The sequence below is a fragment of the Podospora pseudopauciseta genome, chromosome 3 (assembly GCF_035222475.1).
Source record: "Podospora pseudopauciseta strain CBS 411.78 chromosome 3, whole genome shotgun sequence".
NCBI lineage: Eukaryota > Fungi > Ascomycota > Sordariomycetes > Sordariales > Podosporaceae > Podospora > Podospora pseudopauciseta.
Window position 1 is genome coordinate 2,655,212 of NC_085893.1, and position 27,532 is coordinate 2,682,743.

Sequence of the window (27,532 nt, forward strand, 5' to 3'; positions counted from 1 at the left end):
ATAGCCTGTGGAGGGTTGAGTGATAAGAGAAACTCATAGGTGAGGATGAACCCGGATAGATTAATTATTGAAGCTTTTTAACATTCCTAAACTCCATTTTCTCCTTCACGGCATGAAAGCGTGATAGGGCTGAGGCAAAAATGCATTCTTTCGATATCCATTCTTCACCAACCCTGCAACAGTACCGTAAATTTCAACTTGTGGCTTGTGGCGCTGGACCCACATTTACAATCAAGGGTCTTGCATCAATCACGACTAAAACTTCAACAACACAACCCATATTCATTCGACCTTCGCCCTCGTCGTCGACGACAAAATATTCCGAGAAGATGGCGGCCACTGATCCGAGTCCGACTCTGAAGTTTTTGACAGATGCAGGTCATCTCTTAGCCTTTACGGCTCCCGAGACGTCGGCATATATCCTCAGGCAGCGAAATGACTTGATGTTCGAGCATGAGATTCCTCTTCCTGAGGTCCAACGACAGCATATTTGCACGGCCTGTGGTCATATTTTGGCTTTCGGGGAGGGCAGTGACCTGGTCTTCAAAAAGAAAAAAAAGGCAGTGATCAAAAAGAAACAGCAAACACCTCCGGCACCCAAGGTCGAAAAAGCGAAAAGGCAAGAACCTCGGTCATCTGGCCCAACCAAGCACATCGAGTGTGGTCATTGCTCTTCGAAAGCCGAGATCAAGCTTCCGGCTCCAGCTCCCATCATTCGCCGTACTGTCAAACCGGCCCACAACGTGTCCAAGACCACGGCACCGGGAGCGGCCCCATCTTTGCCCGAGACTTCAGGTTCACACGAGACGACATCCTCTCAGAAGCCAGCGTCCAATGCGAACAGCAAGAAGAGGGCCAGGTCTCGAAAAGCGGGTCTCCAAGCTCTGTTGGAGCAATCCAAAAATTCAAGACCTTCGCCTGGGTTGAGCCTTGCCGACTTCATGTCGAAATGAGTCCCAAGGCTCAGCTATCAAAATAAGAACATTCCGGAACCTTGGGGCAGCGTCAGGTTGTGCCTAGTGTTATGACATAATCTCCATGACTTCCTGAACCTATAGTGGGGCACAACCGTTTTGGCAGGTCAACTACCCCGCCAAAGAACGATTTTATCACAAAGTTAGTTACCCCTCCAAAATTTTATTCCCAGGTTCTCGCCATACCATCAACACCACCGAAACAAAGCACCAAAATAGCAAAAATGACAGAGCTTTTCAACCCTATCGGCGAGAAGGTCGAGCAGGCCGTCCAGGCCAATGACGAGGCCGAGGATGACTTCAAGCCCATCGATGAAATCGAGTCCCTCTGCATGAACTGCCACGAGAATGTGAGCCGCAAACTTTGGATGGTTGCACATTAACGAATGCGCCGATGCTAATCATGGTCATAGGGCATGACACGCCTCCTCCTCACCAAGATTCCCTATTTCCGCGAGATTATCATCATGTCCTTCAACTGCGACCACTGCGGCTTCAACAACAACGAGATCCAGCCTGCTGGTACCTTCCAGCTCAAGGGTGTCCACTACGAGCTCCGGTTAAGAGATATGGAGGACTTCCAGCGCCAGGTTGTCAAGTCCGACACTGCCACCGTCAAGTTTATCGAGCTCGATGTCGAGGTCCCCGCTGGCAAGGGTCAGCTCACGAACGTGGAGGGCCTCCTAACTACCATTGTGGATGATCTCGTCTTCGACCAAGAGAAGCGTATGAAGGAAACCCCTGAGGCGGCCGCCAAAGTTGCTGAAGTCATTGCCAAGGGCAGACAAATGCTCGCCGGAGAGGCGTTCCCCTTCCGTGTGTCTGTCGACGACCCGGCTGGCAACAGCTTTATCGCCCCTGACCCTCGCGACGGCGTTGGCAAGTGGGAGAAGCGCGAGTACCTCCGTACACCTGAGCAGAACGAGGCTCTCGGTCTCGCCGACACCAACACTGAAGGCCTTGACGACAATGGCGACATCATCCCCGATCAAGTCTACCAATTCCCAGCCTCTTGCCCGGGCTGCATGCACCCCTGCACGACCAACATGAAGATGGTCGACATCCCCCACTTTAGACAAGTCGTCATCATGAACACGAGCTGTGATGACTGCGGTTACAAGTCTAACGACGTCAAGACGGGTGGTGAGGTCCCTGAGAAGGGCAAGAAGGTCACCATCAAGATCAAGACCCCTGTGGATCTTGCCCGCGATATCCTCAAGAGCGAGAGCTGCCAGCTCGAGTGCCCCGAGCTCAGCCTTTCCGTCAACCCAGGCACCCTCGGTGGAAGATTTACCACCGTCGAGGGTCTCCTCACCCAGGTCCGCGATGACCTCCACAAACAAATCTTCGAAGCCGATGCCGACGTGGAGAAGACTAAGCGCAAGAACGACTCTCTGGACAGCACCGAGGCGTCGAGGTGGAACGACTTCTTTGATGGGCTCAATTCTGCCATTAAGGGTGAGAGGGAGTTTACCATTGTGTTGACTGACCCATTGGCGGCCAGTTATGTTCAGAGCTTGGCTGATAACCCGGATGAGCCTGATGAGCAGATGACCGTCGAGGAGTATGAGCGGACAGAGGAGGAAGAGGAGGAGTTGGGGTTGTTGGACATGAAGACTGAGAATTATGAGAATGATGTTTGAGCTATGGAAATAGAAAATGGGAAAAGCATGGGTGGCTGGTTTCTGGGTATTGGAATTTGCGTTTATTTTCAGTTCTTTAAAAAGATGATACCTGTCCTATAGACCAAGAGAATGATTTGATGATGCCAACTACTTGACTGGGTCCGACAATTGTAAAGTTGAGAGCGGATCAAGGGTCTTCCGCAGATGTAAGCACGCTTATGTGTTTTAGGTGTGAAAAAGGCTCATGAGAAGTTGGATATATCTCGTCTTCATTATCAATGTAACTCTCCAATACTGGCTGCTTCCTACCGACCCCTTTCTCAACCATTTCCGTCTCAAGCATCAACGCTAAAGCGATGCCTCACCTGCAAAACATACGGATCCCCCCCCGGCTCAAAGATCTGCTTTGGTCCCCTCCCCCACTCAGGGTGATTAATCCCATCGATCCAATCCTGCACCTCCAGAACAACACACCCGTACTTTTCCACCCCTCTCGACCCGGTCCCGTCATCCCTCCCCTGCGTCGCCTTGATCGGCATGCTCCCGTTCATCCCATTACAGCTATACATCTGAAACGCCTCCTGATCCGACCAAATCTCCAGTTTTATTCCCGACCACTCACTCGCCAGACTAGCCACCATTTTGTCCTCCGACCTCCAATCGTAGGGGTAGTTCCTGTTGACGAGCCAGCAGTTGTCGTAACCCGTGCAACCCCCCCCGCAGTTTCCCTCGATCCCCTCAAGGGAAAACCCCTCGCCTATTTGTCTGGGTGCAGACCAGAAGTCGTTGACGGACCCCTTGGGGGCAGGGGAGATTTCCCCCGTGGGAATGAGGATGCTATCCACAGCCACCGTCTGCCCTGAAAAGGGGAGGTAAAATGTATGGTTCAACGCGGTAGGAGCTTCTGTGTTTGCGAACCCGTCTAGGTTCCAGTAGGTGTGACTAGACAGCATGATTGGAGTTTTCTTTGTTGTAGGAATAGCAACCATTTTTGCGTCCCAGGTTCGGTTTGACAAAGTGTAGGTGATGTAACTGATTACTTCCCCTGGAAACCCCTCTTTCCCGTCGGGGTCGACAAGGCTGAACGTGATGGATGACTTGGTGTAGGAGACGACGGTGAAGTTTCTGTGATCCCAGCCGTCGGGGCCGCCGTGGAGGGTGTTCACACCTGCTGGGTGGGCTGCGGTGGGGTTTTCATTGGGACGGATGTGGTAGTCTTCCCCATCGTCGTCAAGGGTGAAGGTCGAGTTCTTGATGCGGTTGGCGTACCGGCCGGGCACGCCGCCAAAGTGAGGGTGAACTGGATCGACAGAGTAATAGGTTGCGTTGTCGAAGCCGAGGACGATGTCACGGTCTATGCCGTTCTTGTCGGTGATGAAGAGGTTGGAGATGGAGGCGCCGTAGGGGATGAAGGAGGCTGTTATACCTGGACCGAAGAGCCAGTATTTACCTGAGGAGTCTGGTTCCCCTGTGAAAGAGGGGGCGGATAAGGTAGGGGTGGCAAGGAGGAAAGCTCCCAGGGGGAGGAGAGAGAGACGCATGGTGGGATGTTGGTTTTGATGCCGACACCAACCTGTGAGAGAGTGGAAGGTAGGACTCACTCAGGTCATGAGTTGAGGGGAAAGAGTCAACAGAGAGAAAGAGAGAGAGGCGAGAACGGTGCCTTAATATAACCCACAGCTACCAACCCCCAATCTCATCCCATCAGTATGGAACCTTTACGAGCAGAGCAACCCTCCAACCAAGGCAGGCAAGTCACCAGGTACACACACACACACGCGCAAAGAGAGGGGAGATCTCCAGACCGGTAGGTGGTGAAGGCGGGAAAGAGCGAACCTGCATCCGGTTATTTGGGATGAAGAAACCTTGACGCCAGCCAGCCAACCAGCCACTCTTTTTCGTTCCAGGCGAGGAGGTAAACGAGGGTGTGACCACGAGGTGAAGTGAGCGTCACACAGGGGAAGATCCCAGTTATCCCGCTGTCCAGGTCGGTCGGCGGTCGCAACGAGTGGCCGCGGGCCGGCATATACATACACATCCAACTCTCGATATACGATTCCGAATGCTGTGTGACTGCAAAGACCGTTAGCTACCTTCCTTGATTCTCCACAACCGTTGCAGCCATGGGATATTGAAGCCTCCAATGATGCTCTTCATTGACACCAATGAAAGCAAAAATGATACTTTATTTGGTCACGACCAAAAACAATCATCAGCTCAATGGGATGCGTCACTTACAACCACCAAACTCCCAGCAACAAAAACACCGAATTCCCCAGTTCAAAATAACATCAACTCACTTGCTTGCTAAACATTCGCGCAATAATTGCAAGCAGCTACGCGAATGGGATGACGTCTTAACAAGCAATCATTGGAGCGGCTCTGCCTTCGCCGTTGGAGCTCTGTCGATGGAAACGAAGGAACGCGGGGATACTTATCTCGGCATTCTTCTCCCCCTGTCGATAGGAAGCTGGAGCTTAGTTGAATTCCTGCCAAGCCAATGGAGAGACTACCTATCACTGTCTCTCAGTGTTATACTGCTGTCAGTCGGGGTCTTGGACAGTATCTCTGGAAACAATGACAGACATCCTCACAAAAAGACCTATTATGCTTCACTCAAAAGCAAGCCTCTATCTCAGCATTCTCTTGATTTGCACTTTTGGCACCGTTGCAGCACAAGCCAGGGTATACATGCGCGCCAATGGCAATGGCAGTCGGCAAAACAACATGCTTAAAATGCATCACTGGCTATACTCCGTAACCATAAAACACTGTCGAATTCCAATCTGCAACCCGCCAAAACAGTCCGATACTATCATATACAAGTCTTGCACTACCCATACAGAACGAAGCCTAGAAGGAAACAGAGGCTTGAACGCATTAATAAAAGGAACACTCTCCCGAACCTGGTCACTGGAGCATTCCGCTCCCCAGGCTCTATGCATCGGTTATCTTGCACCCTCGTTTAAGCATCAATAAGGTTCTCCTCCTGGGGCACCTCGGTATCCCTGGTGTCTTTGGTAGGGGCCTTGTCCTTGCCCTTGCGGTCTGATGGGGTTCTCGAGTAAAACTCGTCAATGATGTCGGCAGGAATACGGTTGAGCATGTCCTTGCGGTAGATGCGAAGCAAGCTCCACGCGAGGTCAAGAGATTCGAAAATGGTGCGTCCCTCGTACGGGCCCTGGTTGATAAAGGTTCGCTCGAACTTGTCGAGGAATTCCAGAGACTTCTTGTCCTCGGGAGACAAGGCCTCCTCACCAACGACTGCCTTCATGGCGGCCGCGTCACGACCGATGGCATACTTGGCGTACAGCTGGTTGGATACATCACCGTGGTCCTTGCGAGTCATGCCCTCACCAATGGCAGACTTCATCAGACGGGACAGCGACGGAAGCACGTTGATAGGAGGGTAAATACCGCGGTTGTAAAGACCACGGTCGACGAAGATCTGACCCTCGGTAATGTATCCAGTCAAATCAGGAATGGGATGGGTAATGTCGTCGTTGGGCATAGTGAGAATGGGAATCTGAGTAATCGAACCGTTGCGGCCTTCGACACGGCCAGCACGTTCGTAGATGGTCGACAAATCGGTATACATGTAACCGGGGAAACCGCGACGACCGGGGACTTCTTCACGAGCAGCAGAGACCTCACGAAGAGCATCACAGTAGGCCGAAAGATCGGTGAGAATGACGAGGACGTGCTTCTCGAGTTGGTAGGCATAGTACTCGGCGGTAGTAAGGGCGAGACGAGGTGTAATGATACGTTCGATACTGCCGTTATTGTTAATAACCAGACCCAAAAACCAGCGTTGGTTGTTCATTACTTACGTAGGATCGTTGGCAAGGTTGAGGAAGAGGGTGGTGCGCTCCAAACTGCCGTTCTCTTCGAAATCGCGGGTGAAGAAACGAGCAGTTTCCAAGTTGACACCCATGGCAGCGAAGACGATGGAGAAGTTCTCCTCATGATCGTCATGTACGCCCTTGTTTGTCACACCCTTGCGCTGAACCAGGCCAGCTTGTCTGCAAATCTGAGCGGCGATTTCGTTGTGGGGAAGACCAGCGGCCGAGAAGATGGGAATCTTTTGGCCACGGGCAATCGAGTTCATGGTATCAATGGCCGAGATGCCAGTCGAGATCATTTCCTCGGGATACACCTGTTCTCTATTAGCGCATGGATTTGGTAGGGCATGTAGTGAAGCTTACTCTCGAGTAGGGGTTGATAGGACTGCCGTTGATGTCTAAGAACTCCTCAGCCAGGACCTTGGGGCCCTTGTCAATGGCACGACCTGAACCATCAAAGATACGACCCAGCATGTCTTCAGAGACACCGAGCTTCAAGCTCTCTCCGGTCATTTCAACTCTGGTCTAGTTGGAGTTAGCTGCCGCCTATGTATTTCCCAATGCGCTCGGCAGTCTCACCTTCTTCACATCAATGCCAGAGGTGCCCTCGAAAACCTGCAAGATCGATTAACATATGTGGATCGCTTGTGTTCCGTTTCGGTTGGTATATACCTGCACAACGGCGCGGCTTCCTGTAGAGATACCGTCAGTAACAGCATAGGTCCCTGATATAGCGACAGTGCTTACCACGAGCCTCCAAGACTTGACCGGAACGCACAGTCCCATCGGGAAGAGTAAGGCTGACAATCTCATTGTATCTGGGGAATTTGACCTGGAAGAAGGATCACAGAGTTAGCAGAGATGTGGTTGTGGTAAGGCGGAAGCAGAAGCGGGAGACCAACATTGTCCAAGATGACGAGGGGTCCGTTGACACCACCGACGGTGTTGTAGCGAAGCCTGGGCGTCACCCGATAGGAGGCTGGATCTCTGGGGTCGCTCATGGTGGTTTTGGAGGTTATGCAGGGCAAAAACAGGCGCGAGGTATCAATGCGAAAGTCGAGGCCGGCTCGGGAGGCTGTCTAGAGAGTCGAGAGGCTGGTAAGTGGATTGGCAAGTTGGTTGTGAATGCACGACGATGGAGGAGCTCCAGTGGATGCGGGTAGCCTGAAGACGCAAGCTCCAAGCTGGACCGTCGGTGATAAGCAGGCCGCCCAGGCCTGTCCCCTGCTGGGCCCCGCACCACATCATGAATCCGGATGGCACAGCCACAACATCCAAACCAACTGAAAGGCACAGGTATTCGGGACTCGCTCTGCGGCAACAAGCTGCTAGTGAAACGGAGAGATATGGCTTTACGAAAGACAAAAAATAACAGATCACATCGCATCACTTCTAGTGCTGCTTCTGCGACACACACCTTGAAGCAAGCACATGCCAGCCACAGTTCCAGATCTTGAACTGTGGCGGTGCCTTGTCGATGCCGGCCGGCAACTTTGGAACATTTGACAGGGAAGCTCGCGCCTGTGCTCCTGTCATCCAGATTTAAGACGTGATGTCAATTCAGCCTCCAACCCTGCGTCATCTTTTTATTTTGGTTACATTTTTCCCGCTTCACATCTCGAAGGTGCGGGCCAGCTTTCGGGCGCGTAAAACCTAATCCACGATGTCAGCCATCTACAATCTCGAGCCACAACCGATGGCGTCGGCCATCATCCACACGACTCTCGGCGAAATCTCAATCGAACTGTTTGCGAAACAAACGCCATTAACATGCCGAAACTTCCTTCAGCTAGCACTCGACGGCTACTACGATAACACAATATTCCATCGTCTCATTCCCGGCTTCATTCTCCAAGGCGGTGATCCGACTGGGACAGGACATGGAGGAGAATCCATCTACGATGGCGGCGCATACAGCGGTGATCTGGATCCATGGCCAATGGACCAGCGAAGAGGACAGAACGCTGGCCCCGACGGCATCAACTTCAAGGATGAGTTCCATTCGCGTCTCAAGTTCAACAGGCGAGGATTGCTAGGCATGGCGAACGAAGGAAAACCGGACACCAATGGCAGCCAGTTCTTTTTCACTCTCGGCAAGGCTGAAGAGTTGAATGGGAAGAATACCGTGTTTGGGCGCGTGGCGGGCGATACCATCTACAATTTGGCCAAGATTGGCGAGTCGGAGGTCAATGACGAGCGGCCACTATATCCGATCAAAATCACCCATATCGAGATCCTCATCAACCCTTTCGATGATATGAAGAAGAGGGAGAAGAAGCTACGCCAGCAAGTAGCAAAACCAGCTCCCGTGGAGAAGAAGCAGAAAAAGAGAAAACCAGCCAAGCAGTTGTTGAGCTTTGGAGACGAAGAGGGTGAGGGTGATGACCTGCCAGTTCTCAAGAAGCCAAAGTTCGACACAAGAATTGTCATGGATGTAGACGAGGAACCGGCGCCAAAGACGATGCCGGTCAGATCTTCAAAGAAGGATTTAAAGCCGACGCACAAGGATGATGTGAAAGTCCGTGTGCCAGAAGAGCCAGCAAAGAACCGAGCGAGGAATCCAGATCGTCCGGAGCCTGTTCCGTCAAAGAAACAACGGCCAAAGGTTGAGGAAAGTGACAGGTCAAGTCCCGAACCGGAAGATGGCAAAAAGAAAACCTTGCTGGAAAGGACTAACGAGGAGATTGCTGCCGTCAAGGCTTCGATGAAACGAACAATTTACACCGAACCGGTGCAGGAGAAGAAGAGGTCGGCCTTGGAGGAAATGATACCGGAGACTGCAGTGCGTGGGAGGAAACGGAGACCGGGTACGCAGTCTGTAAAGGAGGAAGAGGAGGCTTTGGCGCTTTTGCGGTTGTTCAAGTCAAAGCTGGAGCAAGCACCAGTTGAGAAGTCGACAGCCCAGCCAGCTATCAATTATGATGGTGATGATGAGGAGGGCGAAGGAGAGGTTTGTGATCTTCACTTCATTGCCCATTGCCAGAGCTGCAAAGCCTGGGATAAGGAAGAAAAGGAAGAGAGCGATGACGAAGGGTGGATGTCTCATCAGCTCAACTTTACTGCAGATAAGCTTGGAAAGGATCTGAGCTATCGCAAAAAGGCGGAAGAGGAGCTGGTTGTTATTGACCCCCTAGCAAAGGCGCAGGCTCTTAAGGAGGGCAAGAAGTCTTCTCGGGATTCGCGGTCTGGGGGCTCATCTTCAAGGGCCTGGAACCGGGACCGGGAGCGTGACCGGGCAATAAGATAGTAGAAGGAGCAGTTGCTATCTGACTTATGATACAATTGCATTGTTCTTACAAGTTGAGGAAGCCAAGCATAAGAGAGACTGACCACCAGTCGGATGGTAACCATTAAGAGATACCCACTTTCTATTGTCTAATATCTCCTGTCACCTTCCTCCGTTGTTCAGTGCAAAGGTAGTGATGCCCAAGTCCCGTCCCATGTGTCCCCATGGTGCCATGCCTGTCCGGAACAACAGCTCCGCGAGCCCCGGCCTCAATGGGGTTTTATATGGGTCTTCATGTCATGGTGGCGTGCTCATTCTCCATGCGAACTCACATCTGCTGTTGTTCCTAGCCCAAGAACTGCTCAGACATGGCCTTTTGTCTTGTTGTTTTCGAGACCGAGAAGGGAAACTGGCTTGGTCCCACTTGAACGGTCTTTCAACTGCAACTCATCTCTTGGCATTCAATCCAAGGTGTTCTACGATCCGTATCGACAGTGAGGCCAAAAGTTTCCTGACAGCTCCGCAGGTATGCACGGCCGCACCATTGACAGGCATTAAGGCCACAACTTCAGACTACGCATAGGACCGCATAACGGCGCTGTCAAACTTAATTGTCACTAACGTCTTTGGAGAGAAAGTGTCCAAAGCCTTACTGCCGCTGCCACCGCCTTGAGGTCCTCCTTTCAAACGCCCAGAAAAAAAGAAGCTGTCTTGGGTGACAGGCTGGGACGTCGACCCCGCGTGTGGAGACAGGACTTTATCTGTGCCACCGCTGATTGGTTCGGCAAGCGAGAAAATCGGTGTGTTGATCGCGATCGCACCGGCAAAGCCCACTTCATATGACGAGCAAGTGAGCCTTCATCACCAGCAAGTGGCCTTACACCGTGTTGAATTTATCTAGCAAAGCCCAACCTTTCCCACTCGATCCTCTGCCGCTCTGCGCCCTGAGCATACGACCCCAGTGAACTCCTCTCCAAACTTTTTCTTGTGAGCCCTCTCAGCGACGTCTTTGAGGCACCCAGACGTGACCAGAAATCAAGCAGCGCGGAAGCCGGCGACTGAGACCCCGACGCAAGCCATTGTTCAGCAGGAACCCTGCCTTCGAGGCTTCAGCATCTACCACACAACGACGCCCATTGACATATCGCGACACCGCCGAGACACCTCACAAGCCCTGTTCAGAACCCGGCGCCGAGCCAGACATCTATCTTCTCCGCTTTTGCGACACTCTCGCAGGCCCGACACACACACATTGCCATTGATATCGCGCCGCGGAACAATAACAGACCCGCGCGTGGATCAGGTGCCTGGACCGCCTCTGCCTTTGAGCAAGCTGTTCTCCGCATCACAGTATATAACAGATTGAGTTGAATAGAGTTTTCTCTCGCTTGTCTACCCTCCGACTAGATCCATCTCCCTCTATGTGCTGAGCTCGCTGGTTTCATCAGAAAATCGACCGGATTCAGCAGTGCTTCAAACCGCCCACAACAAGGAAGACTACAGCCTTGGCCTCAGCTTCTTGACGGCCTTTTGCGAGAAAAAAAGTCACCGAGGGCTGCAGCCACCACGCCGGCCACAAAACTTAGGGCGAGCCTAGCCTAACGGTCAAGAACCGCCATCTGCTATATCGAGGGGTGTCAAGCAAACCCCAATCGGCTGGGCGCGCGCTCGCCTTCACAGTGTTATGTCTTCGCCGAACAACCCGAGAAAACGACCGGCCCCTGGCGCCTCTTCGATGATCCCGATCCCCCCAGTACAGCAGACATTTTCGCCTGTCCAGACGGATCGATTGTTTGGGTGGAACGGAACAATGGATGGAAACGGCTTCGTCGACTCGCCAACGACAAATGTCAATCAGTTCATGATGCCGACATCAGGCGCCTTTGCGCAGCCAATTGCGGCGCCTTCAAACGCTCTGGCCCGCCGAGGAAACAGTCGCGCTCTTGTCCATTCGGGCAACAGAGGCCATTTTGATCAGGTGGGGGAGCCGTGGGCGAACGGGTTTGCCGAGGATGCTCGGTATCTTCAGACGAATTCGTCTGTAGACGAGCATGATAACATCGAGCTGCTAGAGGAGAAGGCTGCTCAGGCGAAGAGGGAAGCGCAAGCCAAAAGGAAACAGATCCCCCCGTTTGTTCAGAAGCTGAGCAGGTAAGCGGGCCCTTTCATCACTTTGTTCACGTTGCAAATTGCTAATCTTTCGATAGCTTTCTCGATGAGTCAAGGAACACCGACCTGATCCGCTGGTCTGACAAGGGCGATTCATTTATCGTCTTGGACGAAGATGAGTTTGCCAAAACGCTCATCCCCGAACTCTTCAAGCATAACAATTATGCTTCGTTTGTGCGACAGCTCAACATGTATGGGTTCCATAAGCGGGTCGGGCTGTCCGACAACTCGATGAAAGCGAGCGAGCGGAAAAACAAGAGTCCCAGCGAGTACTCAAACCCGTATTTCCGACGCGGGCATCCGAACCTGCTTTGGCTGATCAACAAGCCAAAGGGTGGCAGCAGTAAAAAGAAGATCAAGAAGGAGGACGGAGAGGCGGAGAGCGAGGAGGACAATAATACCGAAGAAGCCTACGGTGTTCCAAACCATGGAGCGTCACAGGGCGGCAGGGCCTCCGTTTCTCACGAAGTCGGTCCGCTCCAGAAAAAGGATCTGATACAAGTAAAAAATCAGATAGACAGGATCCAGCAGCAGCAACTCGCGATTTCGGGCATGCTCAACAAGATACGACAAGATCACAATTCGCTCTATCAGCAGGCGGTCATGTTTCAAACCATGCACGAGCGGCACGAGAACTCCATCAATGCCATTCTCAACTTCTTGGCCAATGTCTTTCGAAAGTCGTTGGAGGAGCAGGGTGGGGTTCAGAGCGTCCAAGATCTTTTGGCCAGCATCATTCCCAATGCTCAAGGTCACGGCTCCACAAACATGGCCACGGGAGGCGTGGTGGACTTGGGCGGCTTCGTCAACCAACGGGCTCCCAACGTTGCTGGGTCGGCGACGCCAAAACGTGCGCAGCGTCTCTTGCCTCCTGTCCCACATCACCAAGCAAACAAGACCGTGGTGACATCCCTGTCTCCGTCCCCAACACCCTCGCCGGCGCCCCAGACTTCGTACAACACTCGCATGTCTGGGACTGTCACCGAGGTGTTTGATACCTCGCCGGCTGACACCACCTCGACCTCTGCCTATATGCAGAAGGAGCTCCAGAACAACCCACATGAGGGCATGATGAAGATCATCCAGGACACCAACGCCGTCAACGTCAACAGCACTGGCATCGACCTCCCCAACGTCGCCGCCACCACCCCGGTCACAGGCATGAGCAACGAGAACCGCAACAAGATGCTGAGCATCATGAACAATGGCTCTGCTGCGACAACCCCGGCCGCGTCCATGAACGGCGGCGGTATCCCATCTGTCTCTAGTCCCGGCGGTGTTTCCTTGCCCGCTGCCAGCCCACAAACCACAGCCGGTTTATCGCTTTCTCCCATCCTCGCCTCGATGCCTATCCCCCCGCCGCTGCAACCACTCCAGGCGACGCAGCAAGAAATTGACGCGCTTCAGCGCCTTCAAGCTCAGCAGGCTTCTCAGCTTGAGAACCTGACCCAGTTCCTTGGTCCGCTCAGCCCTTCTGGCCGGATTCCCGGTATGGACGAGAACGGCAACGTCAACACTAGTTATTTCGACTCTGTCGATTTTGACCAGTTTGTCGATAACAATGCCTTTGCTAACCAGACCGGCTTTGGGGACAATGAGTTCAATGGGTTCAACGCGGGTGGTCATCCGGATGAGTTTAACTTTTCGCTGGATGCTCCTGGTAGTGGGGCAGAGTTTGGGGGCGGTGGTGTTACGGGTGCGGATAATGGGATGTTGGGTGGGGGTGGGGGTGCTGGGCTGGGGATCAATGGGCAGGATGGCTTGTTTGATACGGGGAGGGTGTTTGAGACTACTTCGGCTACTAATAGCCCTAGTCCAGCCGGGACGGAGGAGATTACGAGGAGTGAGATTGGGGGGGTTGGGAACGGGGTGGTGACGGATAGTCCGGAGAGGGATCCGAAGAGGAGGAGGAGGGGGTAGAATCACTCTTACATTTCGTCGGAGGATCATGAGGAGGAAGGGATGGGGGGTGGGTTTAGAGGGGATGTATTTGGGGGACTTTATTTTTGAGGCCATACGATAAGTGGTGTAGGCTGGTGAGGGAGTTGGACTTGAGGGTGTCGACTTTGCTAACTTACCTGGTGTTGTTAAGGGAGGGTTGCAGACAAGTCATAGATAGACTTGTCAAGGGACTTAGCCACATTGACCCCGACGGTACATGCCCAACATAAACAAAAACAAAACAAACACAGAAAAAACAAAACTCTGGTGGAAGGATACGTGGAAGAGTAGTGTTTTTCGGATTAGGGATTAGGGGTAGGTTAGGGTTAAGTATGGTAAAGGGGGGGTTATGGCGCTGAGGGGCACGGAATCATTACACCAACCAGCACCTCACCTTATCATTTGGAAGGAATGGGGTTGGCTGGTTGGTTTGGGATGATGATGATGATTTCTGGGGTTGGGTGGGGTGGCTTTCTATTGTGTTTTATTCTTGCTTTTATTTTTTTTGCATGGTTAGCAGTTTTAGATATCCTCCTATGGTTTTTTCATATATCTTTTTTTGCCTTTTTTTAAAACCTACCTTCCTCACTCTCCCACTCGGTTGTTTGGTTTGCTTGGTTTGTTAATTTTTTTGTCTCTTTACTACATAACACTTTACATTTGCATAAAATGGGGATGGGGATGGGGATGGGGATTGGATGGGGATGATAGGGGAAGTGAGTATGACTTTATGAAATAGCTCAATAAAGATGGTCTGGTGAGATGAGAGTAAAAAAGGGAATTAGAGGGGTGTGAAGTATGTGTGTATGTGTGTATGTGTGTACGGCTAAACCGAGAGAGACAACATTGGGTGAGTTGGCTGCTGATCGCTTCACTCTGTGTATGTGCCCATATGTGTTACTTTGCATCTAAACACTGATAAAATCGGATGGATGTCTGGTGTTGGGATATCACCACCTTAAAATCATCTTTTTCTCCTCCATCAAATTCCATCCAACTAATCCTTCATCATCATCACCAACCTTGTTGCGGGTGGCGTTGTTTAACTATAGGTACATATACATCCAAACGGCCCCCCCCCTCCATTTCCCCTGAAGCTGACAGAAGAAATCATCGTCAGATGCAAAAAATAGGGGGTATTCTCGTCCATTTCAGGACATCAAACAAATCCATCATGATCCCAACCGCTTATATAACACCATGTCATCAGAAACATGACCCCCTCCCCTTCTTTCAAGTTTCAACGCCTTCCAAATCACCCCAATAATAAACTCTCTGGGCCACCACGCCGAGTGGCCCATAGGGACGTCAGTTAGTCCATCTAGAGCTCCCATCGCTCATTTGGGCTATAATACTACCCCCGCCATTGAAGCGATATATTTGGTCAGTGGCTAGAGTAGAGCGCAATATAAAGGCTTCTTCATTCCCAGCAATCTGGGTTCGGGCCCTTGCGCATGGTGTACTGGGGCCTCAAGGTCCTTCTATTCTTTCGTCGTTGTCAAAGCGCTGTGGGACTCTTTTTATATCCGAGAGCTGTCTCTTCCGAACGTCAGACGGTTGTCTTCGTAAATATCTCGTTGAGCAACGGTGACGGCGTCTTAGTCAAGGTGTAACTTATTTGACGCAAGAAATTGGTGTGATACAACCGAAAAGAAAGAACGCGACGCGAGTTCGATCCAGAGGGCGATGGATAGGTTGAATCCGGCGGTTCGTCGCTCTTCGTTTGGTGCTTCCCGTTTCCAGCCATCCATCTGCTGTCGGCCGTTATTCGATCAGCATCTTCTTCATCCCTCCAACTTCGCACAGCCCCAGGTACCGAATGGCCTCCCTATCGTGTGCCAAGATGATCGTTCGATCCGGCAACTTTGGGTTATTTGGGTCAACATGTGAGGCATCTTTCGCTGCTTGCTCAATAGCATCCATTTCCTCTTTGCAAGCCTGTTGGTCCATTGGACAAATCACAATTGGTTGCCGTAATGTGATATCGCGGGCAGATGTTAGATGTGCCTAGCAAAAAGGTTAGACAAGAGCCACTGAAAATTCCATGTGCGCGCACCCACCTTGATCGTCAAAAAGAATTCAATTTTGTACAGTATCGACGTCGTCGTAAAGCTGGTGACCTCATATAGCGGAAATCCCGGCTTGCCCCTCTTCACAATACCCTCCGAATCCCTAAGGTCTCGCGCAGGAAACACGAGCCCCAAGTTGGTAACATATCCAGTTTCCGGGATCTTGGTCCCTACCTGCTGCGTGTGTTTGGCGATTTTGCTGACCTTCTTCGTTGGCTCGTCTCCTTCCGGGTTGAACGTGATCTCCTCCTCGATGGCCAGCGTAATCTTTTGTATCGTCACCTTCCGCGCCTTGTTCAGCCAGTCTGGATTTGGCGCGAGCTTAATGTACACCGTTATGGGATCTAATGGCCCATAACTCCACTTTGGCAGCGAAATCCCCAACGTCACAATGTTGTCCGCCGTCACCACCTTGCTTTCTGGGCGGTTGTACATGCCGAATGTGGAGAGGGTGTCGTATCGTTGAAGAGGTATTGGGAACGCGTATCGGTTTTGCATGCTCGAGCCTTGTTGGACTGTGACCACCAGCTCATAGTAGGTTTCGGCGATTCGGCTGGCTAGTTGGATGCTTGCTGGAGGAATGCGGCGGTTTACTTCTTCGCCGCCCCGTCCGAAAGGGATGAATATTTGGAACGGCAGATCCATCGCAATCACGCTCTCGGCCTCTTTTCCCGACACGCACCGGAACAGCAGCACTTCCTTCCCTACTAAATCGACCGTCTCTCGTCTCGGGGTGCCCAGATGCCTCCGCGCCATGTTTTCCGCCGCTGGATGTATCGTTTCTCGTCGCTGTAAGCATATGCGAACCATGGATATTTGCACTGGCGCTGTATAGCCTGCACCCGGCCGAATTTCGACTTTGCCTACTATCCTGGGCTACACGATGTTAGCAATGCGCCCTGTCGATTCAACTTGCATACGAATACCAAAAGCTAGGAAGAGGAAGGGGAGCGCACCAGTGTCGCCGAGATGCCCGGGTAGCCGACCAGAAAGCTACTGTTTGGAGGCCCGGATATCCTCACAGTCGCAGCTGTATTATTCATCTTGCTGGTGGGTGAGGCGCCTGCACCGGTTCCAATTAAACTTTACCGTTATTATTGTTTATTGTTGTTCAGGCAAGCCGCGGCGGCCTTCGCCGATCATCAATAACAGGACCGTCCCGCAGACGTCGGCTTGAAGCGTTGGGATCGGGCGTGAGGGCTGTCCGAGGTGGAGGGCTGTCCGAGGTGAGGGGCTCGTCTGGGGTGTCGCCGGCGCTGTATCGATAAACTGGGTGAGGGTGCGACAACCATGGACATCACCTTCGGCGTCCGCCGCAGCGAGGCACACTTTACTGGAGTCGAGGTCTTCTTTCGTCGCGTGTGTCGGTGCTGCTGGGGAATGGGCGAAGGGGGGTTTCCAAGGTGGGTGGAGGATCTCTTGCAAGACGCAAGCAACGACGGGTTGGATACGAATGGAGTACGAATGGAGGCTGCTGTGCTGCAGGCTTATTTTTTAGCAGTCGTTGGGGGGGGTGTGAGAGGGGAGGAGGGGGCCAAATGAAAAGACCCCTCGAGCCGCCGTGTGTCTTTGTGTCGTCGAGCTCGGCCGCTCAGGTGCGTTGGTGACTTGGGTGCTGTCTGCGCCGAGATTGTAGCCCGGCGTGTTCCTGCGGGTTCCTTGCCTTTCAGTGGACTCTGCGGCTGGGCGATCTCACAGCGGGATACCGACCCCGGAGTTTACAATGCGACAACCTAGTGATACCCACCTTGCAACCAAGGCCGAAAGGGAAATGGGAATTCCTTTCAGGTTTCTTGAGGGGGAGCAACTTAGGTATGAAGGTAGGTCCTTTTCCAAAAGCTACTAGTACCAAGGCCCGCCTTAAACTTCCAGCGGTCGGCAGCTATAGTCACGGCCCTATAAATTAAGGAGGGAAGGCTCCGTGTGAGGCAAAGCTGCTAGGTCCGAGATGTGAGGTTTCGAGATCTCTAACAGAAACCAGCGGCAGCGGGATAGGTGGAGTGGGGGGAACAAAGACACAACGACCCAGCGCCCCGGGCGGAGACGACGACAGTCTCAGCGGGCTTGCTTTGCCTGCAGGAGGTGAGACGGCTGAATTGCTGGGCCAGCGGGATGAGAATAGGAAAAAGGTGAGAGAGACTGAGAGAGGCAGCCTTGCGATATCGAAATCTGAATGCCTGTCTGCCCTGTCTGTGCGAGTGGCCCAGCTACGAAGTAGAAGAGCCAAGTCCAAGTCCAAGCTCAGGGCTGCCGAGAGGTGGGAACTGAAGTGGATCGTGGTTCCTTACAGCAACTAACAAAACACATACACTATCAGAAATCATGACTTGCGGCGGGCGGACGGATCCTCATCAGTGGTTCCTGCAGGACTAGACTCATTTGCTGACCGATGTGTTGGTCCAAAAGCAACCATCTTGGCTCCAGCCAACGTTGGGAGTTTCGGGCTTCTCTCTAATCATCGAAGTGCGGGCACGTGTGATGTCCGTTGTAAACTTGTGAGACGGTTTAAGCTAATGTCGAGGTGCCGGTACACCAAGCCAAATGATAAGTGACACGAGCCTGGTAGATACCATCCAGAACATAAACAAACAAACAAACATCAGGAAGGCTTAGACATTCGATTGCTCTCCCAGTCAAAATGTGGTGTCGTCATGTCCATGTCGAGAACACCAACATGAACATGAAACAAGATGGTGGTCATAGCTCCCCAAGGCATGTGGCTTCTGCCCGCCAAGCTTTTCTGATAGAAGGGCCCCTGTTCAGACGACCGACATCAACACGGGCCCAGACCCGTTCACTGCGTTTTGTCACAACAAACCTCAGCAAGCACAACACTTGATCGATTCTACCACAGCTACCATGTCAGTAACGCTCCACACGACTCTTGGGGACCTCAAAATTGAGGTGTTTTGCGAGGCCGTCCCCAAGACTGCAGAGGTATGTTTTGTCTAATATGTCCTTTGCGCCTTCGCTCCCACTAAACAATTCGTAGAACTTCCTCGCCCTCTGCGCCTCGAACTATTACATCAACTCTCCCCTCCACCGAATAATTCCGTCCTTCATGTTCCAGACCGGCGCGCCCGCTGTTCCATCACCTCCAGATAACCCGAAAGGCGGCCGATCGATATACGGGATAACCTTCGAAGACGAGATCCGACCAACACTTAAACACCACGAAAGAGGAGTCGTGAGTATGGCGAATAAAGGGCCTAACACCAACGGCAGTCAATTCTTCATATGTTTCGCCCCCGCGCCACATTTGGACGGGTTGAACACGGTGTTTGGGAAGCTGATTGGAGACGAGAGTCTGGCTACTTTGGCCAAGATTGAACAGCTGGAGGTCGACAAGAAGGGCAGACCGGTCAAGAAGGACGGAGAAGAGACACCGAGGATTGAGAGAGTAACGTTACATGCGAACCCACTGGCCAAGTGAGAAACAGGATAGGAGGTTGGAGCAAACTACAATGCACGACCGGCATCATGTATCCGCCTACGCATTCTACTATCTACCCCCTTCATTTGGCGCTAAACTGGGCGCCGGCTGAAGTTGAGTACTATCTCACGCACCAGCTAGCAACCCAAACGGAAAGAGTGCAAAAGTCGAGAGGCGACGAGAATAAGATGATACCCAAAAACCAAGAAGCAAGACTAGTCAACCAGAAGGCCAGGCAACATAGAGACGCCACATAGAAGCTAGGGGACATTTGACGGAGTCTTGGCTCACGGTTGCATATTCCAAAGACAATAAAAAGGAAGAAAACTTATTCTACCAATTTTGGTGCTTTCTGTACAATGGTGTGTGGTCGACTTGCCAATAACGGGTTATGTTGGTGGAAATGCGCTGCCTGCCGGGAACCACTCCAGTGTGGGTCATCCATGCCGGAAAGCCTGCTCGCCGCAAAGATACAAAAATTTAGGAGTCAACCGTCCACCAACCACAAAACACAGAGCTTGTGACCTCGAGTTAAGATTTCTCTGAATTTAGACGATATCTTGGCTGCAACGAATACTTTACCGGCGAATCCCACAAAAAGTACACGGAATGGCCCTCGACGACGACGATAACCCCGCCCTTGCGGCCCCTCCTCCCACAGCAAACACAACCACCGCGACCCCAGACGCCCCAGCTGAAGAAACCGCTGAAGACCTCCTCGAAGACGAAGGCGCTGCAGCACAAGACTTCCGTGTCTTTGCCAGTTTATTCAAAAAGAACACACATATTTCCGCGCAGACAATTCGCAAGGGCGAGAAAGACTTCGAGTCCCATGGCACACAACTCCAGGCCGACACCCTCGAGCAGAGTAGAGCTGCTATGCAGGAGGTTCTGAGTTATACTCGCATTCACAGTGGCGCCAATCTTGTACGTGGTTGGTATTTCCCAGGTTGGTGGGCGGACTATGAGGAGGGTGAGGAATGGCAGGATTCAAAAGCGGAAGATGGGAAGAAGGAAAGGAAGCCTTTTGGGCACATCAGGGACAGAGTTGTAATTTTGGAGGGGTCCAGCACGTCTACGCAGAACCTGGGGAGGGCAGTGACGGGACAGGCGAAGGATAGGCCAGGGAGGGGGAAGGATTGGTTGCTTCCCGAGGAAGCGCTCTATCTGGTAGAGAGAGGGTCCTTGGATCTGTGGTGGCCCACAAAAGAGTTTGGTGAGATTTTCCCTCCACCTCCTGCCGCCCCTGTCGAAGGGGAAGCTCCCCAAGCCGAGAACACCGATGTCGACCCATCAACCCAACCGACGGGCGCCAGCGAAGACGAAGAAGACGAATACGCCGACGGCTTCCCCCTCTCCCTCCAAGCAGCCTACGCCCTCCTCATCGGCCTGGACGGCACCCGCGGGAAGATCTCGCTCCAAAAATTTCAGGTCTACTCCAATCTCAAACGCTGCGGCTACAACGTCCTCCGCGCTCCTCCTAACCCTCCTAACCCGAATCAGTCCTCCTACCGTCTCAACATCACAATCAAAAACTTCTTTTCCTCCCTCCTCCCCTCTTTCACCCCATCACCGCCCAAATCCGGTCCCTTGCTCAAACCAGGCCTCTACCGCTCCTACAACCAAATCTTTTCTCAGCTCTCCCTCATAGAAAGGCACATCCCCTCCCCCGTCCTCCCTTTTCCTCTCCCATCGATAGCACCATATGAGATTCACTTTCTGGTGTGGAAGTCCTCCCAAAAATGGACAAAACTGAGGCATCCAAGCCCGGACTTTTATCTGAGTGTGGTGGATGCTCAGGAGAGCGAGGTGCCGCAGATGGAGGAGATACTTGGGTTGTTGGAGCAGACGCCTTGGGCGCCGCCGAAGAGGGAGTGGGAGGGGAATCATGGGAGGTTGTATGCTAGGTTGAAGAATGGGTGGAGGAATGTTTTGATGGCGGTGGTGGATCATGGGGTTATTAATTATATGAGGTGGGGAGAAGGGGGGTTTGGGCAGGAGAGGATTTATGAGAGGTTTGATGGGAGGAATGGGAGTTATAGGGGTGGGAAGAGAGGGGGGAGGAATCAAGGACGGGGCGGGAGGGGTGGGAGAGGTGGTGGGAGAGGCAGGGGGAGGGGGAGGGGGAGGGGGGGATAGACGGAAGGGTGAAAAGTACTGGTTAGAGCGATGGAGAAATAGATGGATAGATCAGTTATGATACCCAGTTCAACTATGCCTTGTTGACCTTTGCGGCAGTTAGTATGCGGAAAGCCCTTTTTGAAGGGGCGTGAGAGACTGAAAAGCACCTCGAGTTTTTGAATCAAAGCAATTAGATACTACTCAGGTATTGCTGGTATCCAGAGATACACCAGGGCTAAGCGATTTATGCAGTTTCAAGCCGAGCAAAGTCTATGTCAACAGCTCTGATGCTCAGCTGTATTCTAAACATGACAGTCCACTAGAGCTGCGTTTCCTTTGAAGCCAACTGCTTCGAGAAAAACAAATGTGACACTGAGAACGAGATCCTTATTGACACATTGTTGCACGGTAATCTCATCTCGATATTTGATAGGAAATTTGAAGGTTTCACAACCTAGGTACACACAAACTGCATCAGAGATTGGTAGGTTTGTGCAAATAAAAGTCTGAGGTTTGCTGAATGCACTGACAGAGAGGCAATGTAAATGGGGGATGCCTCCGTCAACCATTGGGAACGGGAGGGTTGGTGGCGAGATTCTCTTCTGACTCTTCTGGGCAGATGCGGGAGGTAGGTATTCATGTTGGGTGGTAAGTGGCTGGGTTATTGGTACGAGTCTGAAGGCTGTGAAGGAGTTGGTTTGACTGAGCTGAGTTCTGAGGAAGTAGGATATAGTGTTTCCGGGATTGCGTGGCTCCTGTCTGCCTATCTTGTTGGACAGGCCGCATGTAAAAGTAGGACCTAGGATAGGCAACTACTGTAGGTCCCGCTTCTGTCGAATCATGGGATAGTGACTCGGAAAGGGATCACATGATGGAAAAGTGGCGTGCTTTGTTTTGTTGGACAAGGTGTGTTTTCGGGGTTGGTTAAAATGGATATCTCCGAGCCTGCCTTTGGAAGTGAGTCTAGGTAAGTCAAAGACCAAGAGCTCTCCAAAGATAAGGAAGCCATGATTCTTTGGAAACACCGGCTCTTCGGAAGATGACAAAAAAAAGAACTACATGTTTCTTACGACCACTTTTAGGTGAGACAAATAAAATAGGTAACCTTGAGAAAGCATGGCGTCCCACCCACCTGACGTCTCGATCTTGGAATTGGTGATTTTAGGCTTTGAGAAGTTGGCTGTAGAGATGACCAATCAGAATAGACTAAAGTGGGGCGTGTTCCTTCCCACAATGGGCAACAAGTTCGAGACCGCTCTTGCAATAAAAAGCTCTTTCTCTCTCCTGCCAGTTTCATGGCTTCCAGGTTTTTATAATGGTTGATACAGAGGGGCATCAGTCAAAACTAAGCTCTTGTTTTATCAACATAATACGGTTATTAATTCGTGGCCAGTTGACACGCAAGTGATCAGCATGGTACTAACGGAGAGAGATATCGACGCTTATCACCACACTCGACTTATTATCCACTTATCGCTTCCTTCCTCGATCTTCTTTCGGTCCTACTTGCCTCGGCCCATCACGAGTATCTCCTCTGAGAAAACAGATGACCAGTCGCTGAAAAAAAAGGTGCGAGAAGAAGCAATGCACACATCGCCTTATTTATCTTGTGTCGCCAGAGATGATGAACGCTTTGCATTGGATCACACTGATGCAACAGACACCATGTTTCAGATGGTTCAAGCCAACCCCTGCAAAGTTGCAGCCCTGCGTGAATACTCAAGTTAGAAGGTGCGAATGCAGGGAACTGGGCCGCTTATGTTCCATTTATCTATTCCCAACAACTCTCCTCCTCTCTGTCTGGCTGTCTCTCTCCTTCTCTCTCGACAAGCATCATTTGACAAGAGTCATTTTCTGACAAGCGGCTTTTTGCCAAGAGGGGCCAGACATCACAAAAGAGATAGATCTGATTGTGAACTTCCATCGATCTGGCATGTGGAACTACATCAGAGAGAGCTATTAAAAGTGGGTGGTATGTTTGCTCGACAGTCTCAATCTCACAATGGCAAGACTGGAACTTGGCAACAGCGTAAAAGCTCGCTTAGTTAGTTTTACTCGATGGAACTCGTGCAATTTGGCTGAAGCCCAGTGTGAATCATCCCGTCATCCATCCTACGCAGGAAGCAGAGCTCGGTACTTGTGATATGTACCTTTTTTTTTTTTTTTTTCTTTGCGTGAAGTCAGCACCCGGCAACTGAGTGCGAATACACAACACACCCCAGGAATTATTAACCTTGTCTCCCTCGGTTCAATTCCCACCCACCTTGTTATCTAAATAAATCACCTAGTCTGCCCACCGCACTTTCCCTCTTTTCACCTCTTGCCTCTTTTCTGCGACTTTTTTTTCTTTTGTCTCCGCTTCAACTTTATCAGATAATCGCTCTCTATCATCAGCAGCAAAGTGTCCCTAACCAAGCGACTTGCGCACCCACGCACTACAGTGAATTTCCTGGCCCGAGTCTCGTGTGTGTCTCGGCGCGTCCCAGTGGAAAGAATCCGGACAACAAAAACAACTCGAGCTTAACAAACTTCACTGTTTGTGTCTTACGCTCGGCCATCCAAGTAAGTGAAGGGCTCTCTTCTGGATTTGATTGATCGATTCGCAACTAATATCTTGTTATCATCATCAGCTTCATCCTGTCAACTTGGTCAGCACAAACACATCCACGCGCCAAGCCTTCCCAGCTCAACCGATCCTCTCGACTTGTCGCAAAGTCGGGGATCAGCATCACCTGTTGGGTGTTGCGACAACAAACTGAAGCTTTACTTTGCTGATTAACGTGAGTATTTCGGTTCTTTTTATCTAGTTGCAATTATCAATGCTTTTGTGCTTCTTTTCGTGTCTCTTTTCAAATCACGTCATATACGACAAGGTCTTGCATGCGTGTTCACACTTGGTCAAAATGTTTTTTTATTTCATGTAATGGGTTGAGATGTGGCAACTTTTGATGTTTTCCCTCTGGCTCGTCACTTGCTCAGGTCTTTGGTGGGCTTTTGTTCACGAGCTCTGTCTCGTATTATTCATCTTGGATTGCCACCCAGTTGGACCCTATCCACCAAGATTCATATTCCGCCATTCGTCTTCGTGCCTAAACATCGCTGACTGATAATCCCCAAAAGACACTGCTACATATCAGCAAATCACACAACACCCAGAGCCTTGACTGACTATCTACGGATGTCAGTTGGAACAGACAAGATGGAGACTACCGTCTCCGTGCCTGTTGCGAGAGAAGGTGCCCCAACTGCCATGATGGATGAGCCTACATCATTATCGGTTGAACCGCCAAAGCCATCACCCAAGGACGAGACTGTCAAAGATGAAGCGGTTGATGGGTAAGTCGTTCCTTCTATTTTCTGTGTTGGTAATTGTGATGGAGGGCAATGGCTGTGAGGGGCATGCGACTCGTTCCTGCCAGTTCTTCTATGCACATTTGCTCTCAGCCAGGTTTTCATTTTTTTTCTTCCAACACAGTCTGCGTCGTATGCGCACGGTATCACAGCTTTCGTGGAACATTTTATTAATTGCTCTCTTGCTCCCAAAACTTTGCTTATTTTCATCACGCTGACAACAGTCGTCCCAGTGAGATCAAGAAGCCAGAATCGCCCATTGTTGAGACTCCAGTTCAGCAAGAGTCTTTGGACAAGTAAGTCATCCCCAGAGCCTCAGAAACACACATCAGGCCAGTCTCCTCTCTTTCTCTCTAGTCCTGGTGGCCGATCAGATGACGAGTGTCATTGCCAAAGTCGATCGGCTTCTGGGATACACTTTGGCTACGAGCCATTGACTATGATTCTGTTGGCTTCGTCAAGCCTTCGTTGTTGCCATCTCAGAGGACTTTGAGCCCTCTCGAGCACAGACTTCGAGGTCGGAATGTTGAAGTGAGCTCCAACTTGGCTCAAGTCGCTTATGACGTCTTATGCTTCGCGTCCCTTGTTGCCTTGAGCACAATCTACACAATTTGCACCCCCTTGCCCTCAAAATCCCACTTTTCTACAATCTCCTACCGCGGTGGCTCAGACAGACAAGTGTTTTGCTGCAGTCTTTCTCCTCTGGCCACGGCTCTCGAAGAGCAATTCGTTGCCTTTCCTGGTTTGTATACACTCCTTCAAAGCATCTCATGATACAACCTCGAACACATTCTCATCCTGTCAGTCAGATGTTCTGTTTTTATATGCAATCAACTAATGTGTCGCTAGACGTACCGATCTGGATGGGCACAAACTCCAAGAGGACGAACTTCACGAAGAGCTCACCCCCCCACCAGATTCTCCAACAGATACTGCTAGTATTGAGGATCATCCTGACGACGCTGCTGAGAACCCTGCCGAAGACACGACAGAGGACTTGGTTGATGACGATCTTATGAGTGTCGTTTCGAGCCTTCCCGTCGACGAAACTCAGGATCTCATGAGTGTCGATTCAAGCCCTGTCATTCATCACCTGGAAGACGAGATCGTTGTTGGCACCAAAGCCAACAGGAAGCTGCCCGTCAACCAGGATAAATCCGATATAGCTGACGTCCACATGGATCCATCTGCGATTCTTACCGGCAAGCGCAAGCGGACTTCCACTTACTATGCTGACTCTATCCAAGACGACAGCCCTGGTCCTCACGAAGGACGTGTCAAAGCCCGGCCTGCCAAGACTCATGGTTCTGGAGGCGTCAAAGGTGTCATCATTGGATATTGGCGCGACTCTCAGGTCGAAAATGAGGCTGATAAGCATTCCGTGATCGGCTTCATTGACTCGAGGGATCGCCTTAGAACCAGAATCCAGACAACTACCCGCGACAAACGTCAGGTTGATCAACGCTACCCGATCCCCCCTGGCCCCGGTGGGAGTTGGGTCATCTTCGAGAAGATTGTCTTTGAAGACCACCTTGTTGGTCTCAATCATCACATGATCAAGGAGTTTGTCAAGATCCGTGCCGATAATCTTGGCGAGAATGAGAGCCCCGAGGAGCGCAACATAGCCGACAAAGCAGCTGCCGAGCTCGCGGTTGAGAGAGTCACCACCAATCCTCCCCCCGAAACGGCCAACCAACCTCTCATTGCTTACGGCGCTGTGATACCCGATCCTGCCACCCTTCCCAGCCGTCCCGAGTCCAAGAAACGAAAGGTCACAGGATCCTTTACTTCAGCCCAGCTAGAGCCTGCCCCCCCCCCTCAACAGCCCGCGGAGGCCCTTCCGGGAACCCGGCCAACTCGCATCGTTTTGGGATACTGGAAACAATCCAGTGAAGATGACCCGATTGAGAAGCACGCGGTTTACGGTATCCTGGGTGCTAATGACATGTTCAGGATCAGGCTTGCGAAGGAGACTCGTGATGGTAGAGTGATCGCTGATGGCAACTTCCCTAGTGGGCCTGGTGCACTGTGGATCACTTGGGACGCTCTCGAGTTTGAACCTCATCTCAAAGGTCTCTCCCGCCATGAGGTCAAGGAATATTGCAGGGTTCGCCAGCACCAGCTCGACCAGGGTGAGGCACCTGAGGACCGCGCCCGAAACGAGATACAAGCCGTCCAAGAGGCTCAGAAGCGTGCTGCTTTGAACATCGCCGCGGGGACCTCCGTCACTAAGAACGACGTTGAGATCTCGATCGAGGGAGCTAATGGCGTCACTCATGGTCTTGCTTCCGGCTCGCCTGCCTCAAAGACCAACGAGCCTCGTCGTCAAACTGGGCTCCGCGGCCGACACTCACTCCCTAATCCCGAGTTCGGAGTTGCTAACCGCAAGTCATCGTCGGCCATCGCCCAGATCGAGAGGACTCATGAGCTCGCCCGTCACGGGATTGAAAAGGTTGAGAAGGCGCAGGCTCGCATTGATCAGCGTGCCAGCAGCACCGCCACGCCCCGAGAGTCATCGGCCACCCCAGCCAACCGCAGAGAGCTTTTCAGTGAAAACATCTCTCGCTTGAACAACGTTTGGGCCAGTCAAGAGGCCACACGCATCCGTAACGAGGGCCAAGGCTACGAAGGAGACGTCCTGATGAACGGTACCATCAGGTACGAGCGAAAGCAAACCGGCCCGTTCAAGGGCATTCTGGTCAGCCAACCCTTCCTGATCCAGATAGACGGGGAGGATTACGTGGAGTACCGCGTCCTCACGAAGCCGAGCTTCTAGTAGGA

The 27,532-nt window shown here is 51.7% G+C and overlaps 11 protein-coding genes across 11 annotated transcripts; 7 read left to right on the forward strand and 4 right to left on the reverse strand.

The window, feature by feature from the left end:
- Window positions 1-140: 140 nt before the first annotated feature.
- QC763_307520 (uncharacterized protein) lies at window positions 141-953 on the forward strand (the record flags this gene model as incomplete). Its single annotated transcript, XM_062911198.1, has 1 exon — window positions 141-953. The coding sequence occupies one exon, from the start codon at window positions 141-143 to the stop codon at window positions 951-953; it is 813 nt and encodes a 270-aa protein (XP_062767213.1).
- A 245-nt stretch (window positions 954-1,198) lies between these two features.
- On the forward strand, window positions 1,199-2,749 carry ZPR1 (nucleolar zinc-finger protein; the record flags this gene model as incomplete). Its single annotated transcript, XM_062911199.1, has 2 exons — window positions 1,199-1,324; window positions 1,388-2,749. 2 exons carry the CDS (start codon window positions 1,199-1,201, stop codon window positions 2,615-2,617), a joined length of 1,356 nt encoding a protein of 451 aa, XP_062767214.1. The 3' UTR covers window positions 2,618-2,749.
- Window positions 2,750-2,934: 185 nt separating this feature from the next.
- On the reverse strand, window positions 2,935-4,140 carry QC763_307540 (uncharacterized protein; the record flags this gene model as incomplete). Its single annotated transcript, XM_062911200.1, has 1 exon — window positions 2,935-4,140. One exon carries the CDS (start codon window positions 4,138-4,140, stop codon window positions 2,935-2,937), a length of 1,206 nt encoding a protein of 401 aa, XP_062767215.1.
- A 305-nt stretch (window positions 4,141-4,445) lies between these two features.
- QC763_0055420 (uncharacterized protein) lies at window positions 4,446-5,544 on the reverse strand (the record flags this gene model as incomplete). The annotated part of the gene is made up of 2 exons (XM_062905805.1): window positions 4,446-4,664; window positions 5,506-5,544. The coding sequence occupies 2 exons, from the start codon at window positions 5,542-5,544 to the stop codon at window positions 4,446-4,448; spliced, it is 258 nt and encodes an 85-aa protein (XP_062767216.1).
- A 20-nt stretch (window positions 5,545-5,564) lies between these two features.
- VMA2 (Vacuolar ATP synthase subunit B) lies at window positions 5,565-7,772 on the reverse strand (the record flags this gene model as incomplete). Its single annotated transcript, XM_062911201.1, has 7 exons — window positions 7,344-7,772; window positions 7,189-7,273; window positions 7,114-7,133; window positions 7,021-7,056; window positions 6,805-6,966; window positions 6,430-6,755; window positions 5,565-6,372 (listed from the first exon to the last, which is right to left on the reverse strand). The coding sequence occupies exons 1-7, from the start codon at window positions 7,440-7,442 to the stop codon at window positions 5,565-5,567; spliced, it is 1,536 nt and encodes a 511-aa protein (XP_062767217.1). The 5' UTR covers window positions 7,443-7,772.
- Window positions 7,773-8,104: 332 nt separating this feature from the next.
- CWC27 (Peptidyl-prolyl isomerase cwc27) lies at window positions 8,105-9,688 on the forward strand (the record flags this gene model as incomplete). Its single annotated transcript, XM_062911202.1, has 1 exon — window positions 8,105-9,688. The coding sequence occupies one exon, from the start codon at window positions 8,105-8,107 to the stop codon at window positions 9,686-9,688; it is 1,584 nt and encodes a 527-aa protein (XP_062767218.1).
- A 1,663-nt stretch (window positions 9,689-11,351) lies between these two features.
- On the forward strand, window positions 11,352-14,308 carry CTA8 (Heat shock transcription factor; the record flags this gene model as incomplete). The annotated part of the gene is made up of 2 exons (XM_062911203.1): window positions 11,352-11,818; window positions 11,875-14,308. The coding sequence occupies 2 exons, from the start codon at window positions 11,352-11,354 to the stop codon at window positions 13,754-13,756; spliced, it is 2,349 nt and encodes a 782-aa protein (XP_062767219.1). The 3' UTR covers window positions 13,757-14,308.
- Window positions 14,309-15,541: 1,233 nt separating this feature from the next.
- Window positions 15,542-16,889, reverse strand: QC763_307580 (uncharacterized protein; the record flags this gene model as incomplete). Its single annotated transcript, XM_062911204.1, has 3 exons — window positions 15,542-15,784; window positions 15,838-16,722; window positions 16,803-16,889. The coding sequence occupies 3 exons, from the start codon at window positions 16,887-16,889 to the stop codon at window positions 15,542-15,544; spliced, it is 1,215 nt and encodes a 404-aa protein (XP_062767220.1).
- A 1,329-nt stretch (window positions 16,890-18,218) lies between these two features.
- On the forward strand, window positions 18,219-19,618 carry CYP10 (Peptidyl-prolyl cis-trans isomerase cyp10). Its single transcript, XM_062911205.1, has 2 exons — window positions 18,219-18,783; window positions 18,839-19,618. Exons 1-2 carry the CDS (start codon window positions 18,706-18,708, stop codon window positions 19,277-19,279), a joined length of 519 nt encoding a protein of 172 aa, XP_062767221.1. The 5' UTR covers window positions 18,219-18,705; the 3' UTR covers window positions 19,280-19,618.
- Window positions 19,619-19,888: 270 nt separating this feature from the next.
- On the forward strand, window positions 19,889-21,418 carry SEN54 (tRNA-splicing endonuclease subunit sen54; the record flags this gene model as incomplete). Its single annotated transcript, XM_062911206.1, has 1 exon — window positions 19,889-21,418. One exon carries the CDS (start codon window positions 19,889-19,891, stop codon window positions 21,416-21,418), a length of 1,530 nt encoding a protein of 509 aa, XP_062767222.1.
- Window positions 21,419-22,705: 1,287 nt separating this feature from the next.
- QC763_307610 (uncharacterized protein) lies at window positions 22,706-27,527 on the forward strand (the record flags this gene model as incomplete). The annotated part of the gene is made up of 6 exons (XM_062911207.1): window positions 22,706-22,969; window positions 23,287-23,962; window positions 24,031-24,180; window positions 24,521-24,736; window positions 24,985-25,047; window positions 25,601-27,527. The coding sequence occupies exons 4-6, from the start codon at window positions 24,579-24,581 to the stop codon at window positions 27,525-27,527; spliced, it is 2,148 nt and encodes a 715-aa protein (XP_062767223.1). The 5' UTR covers window positions 22,706-22,969; window positions 23,287-23,962; window positions 24,031-24,180; window positions 24,521-24,578.
- Between the last annotated feature and the right edge of the window lie 5 nt (window positions 27,528-27,532).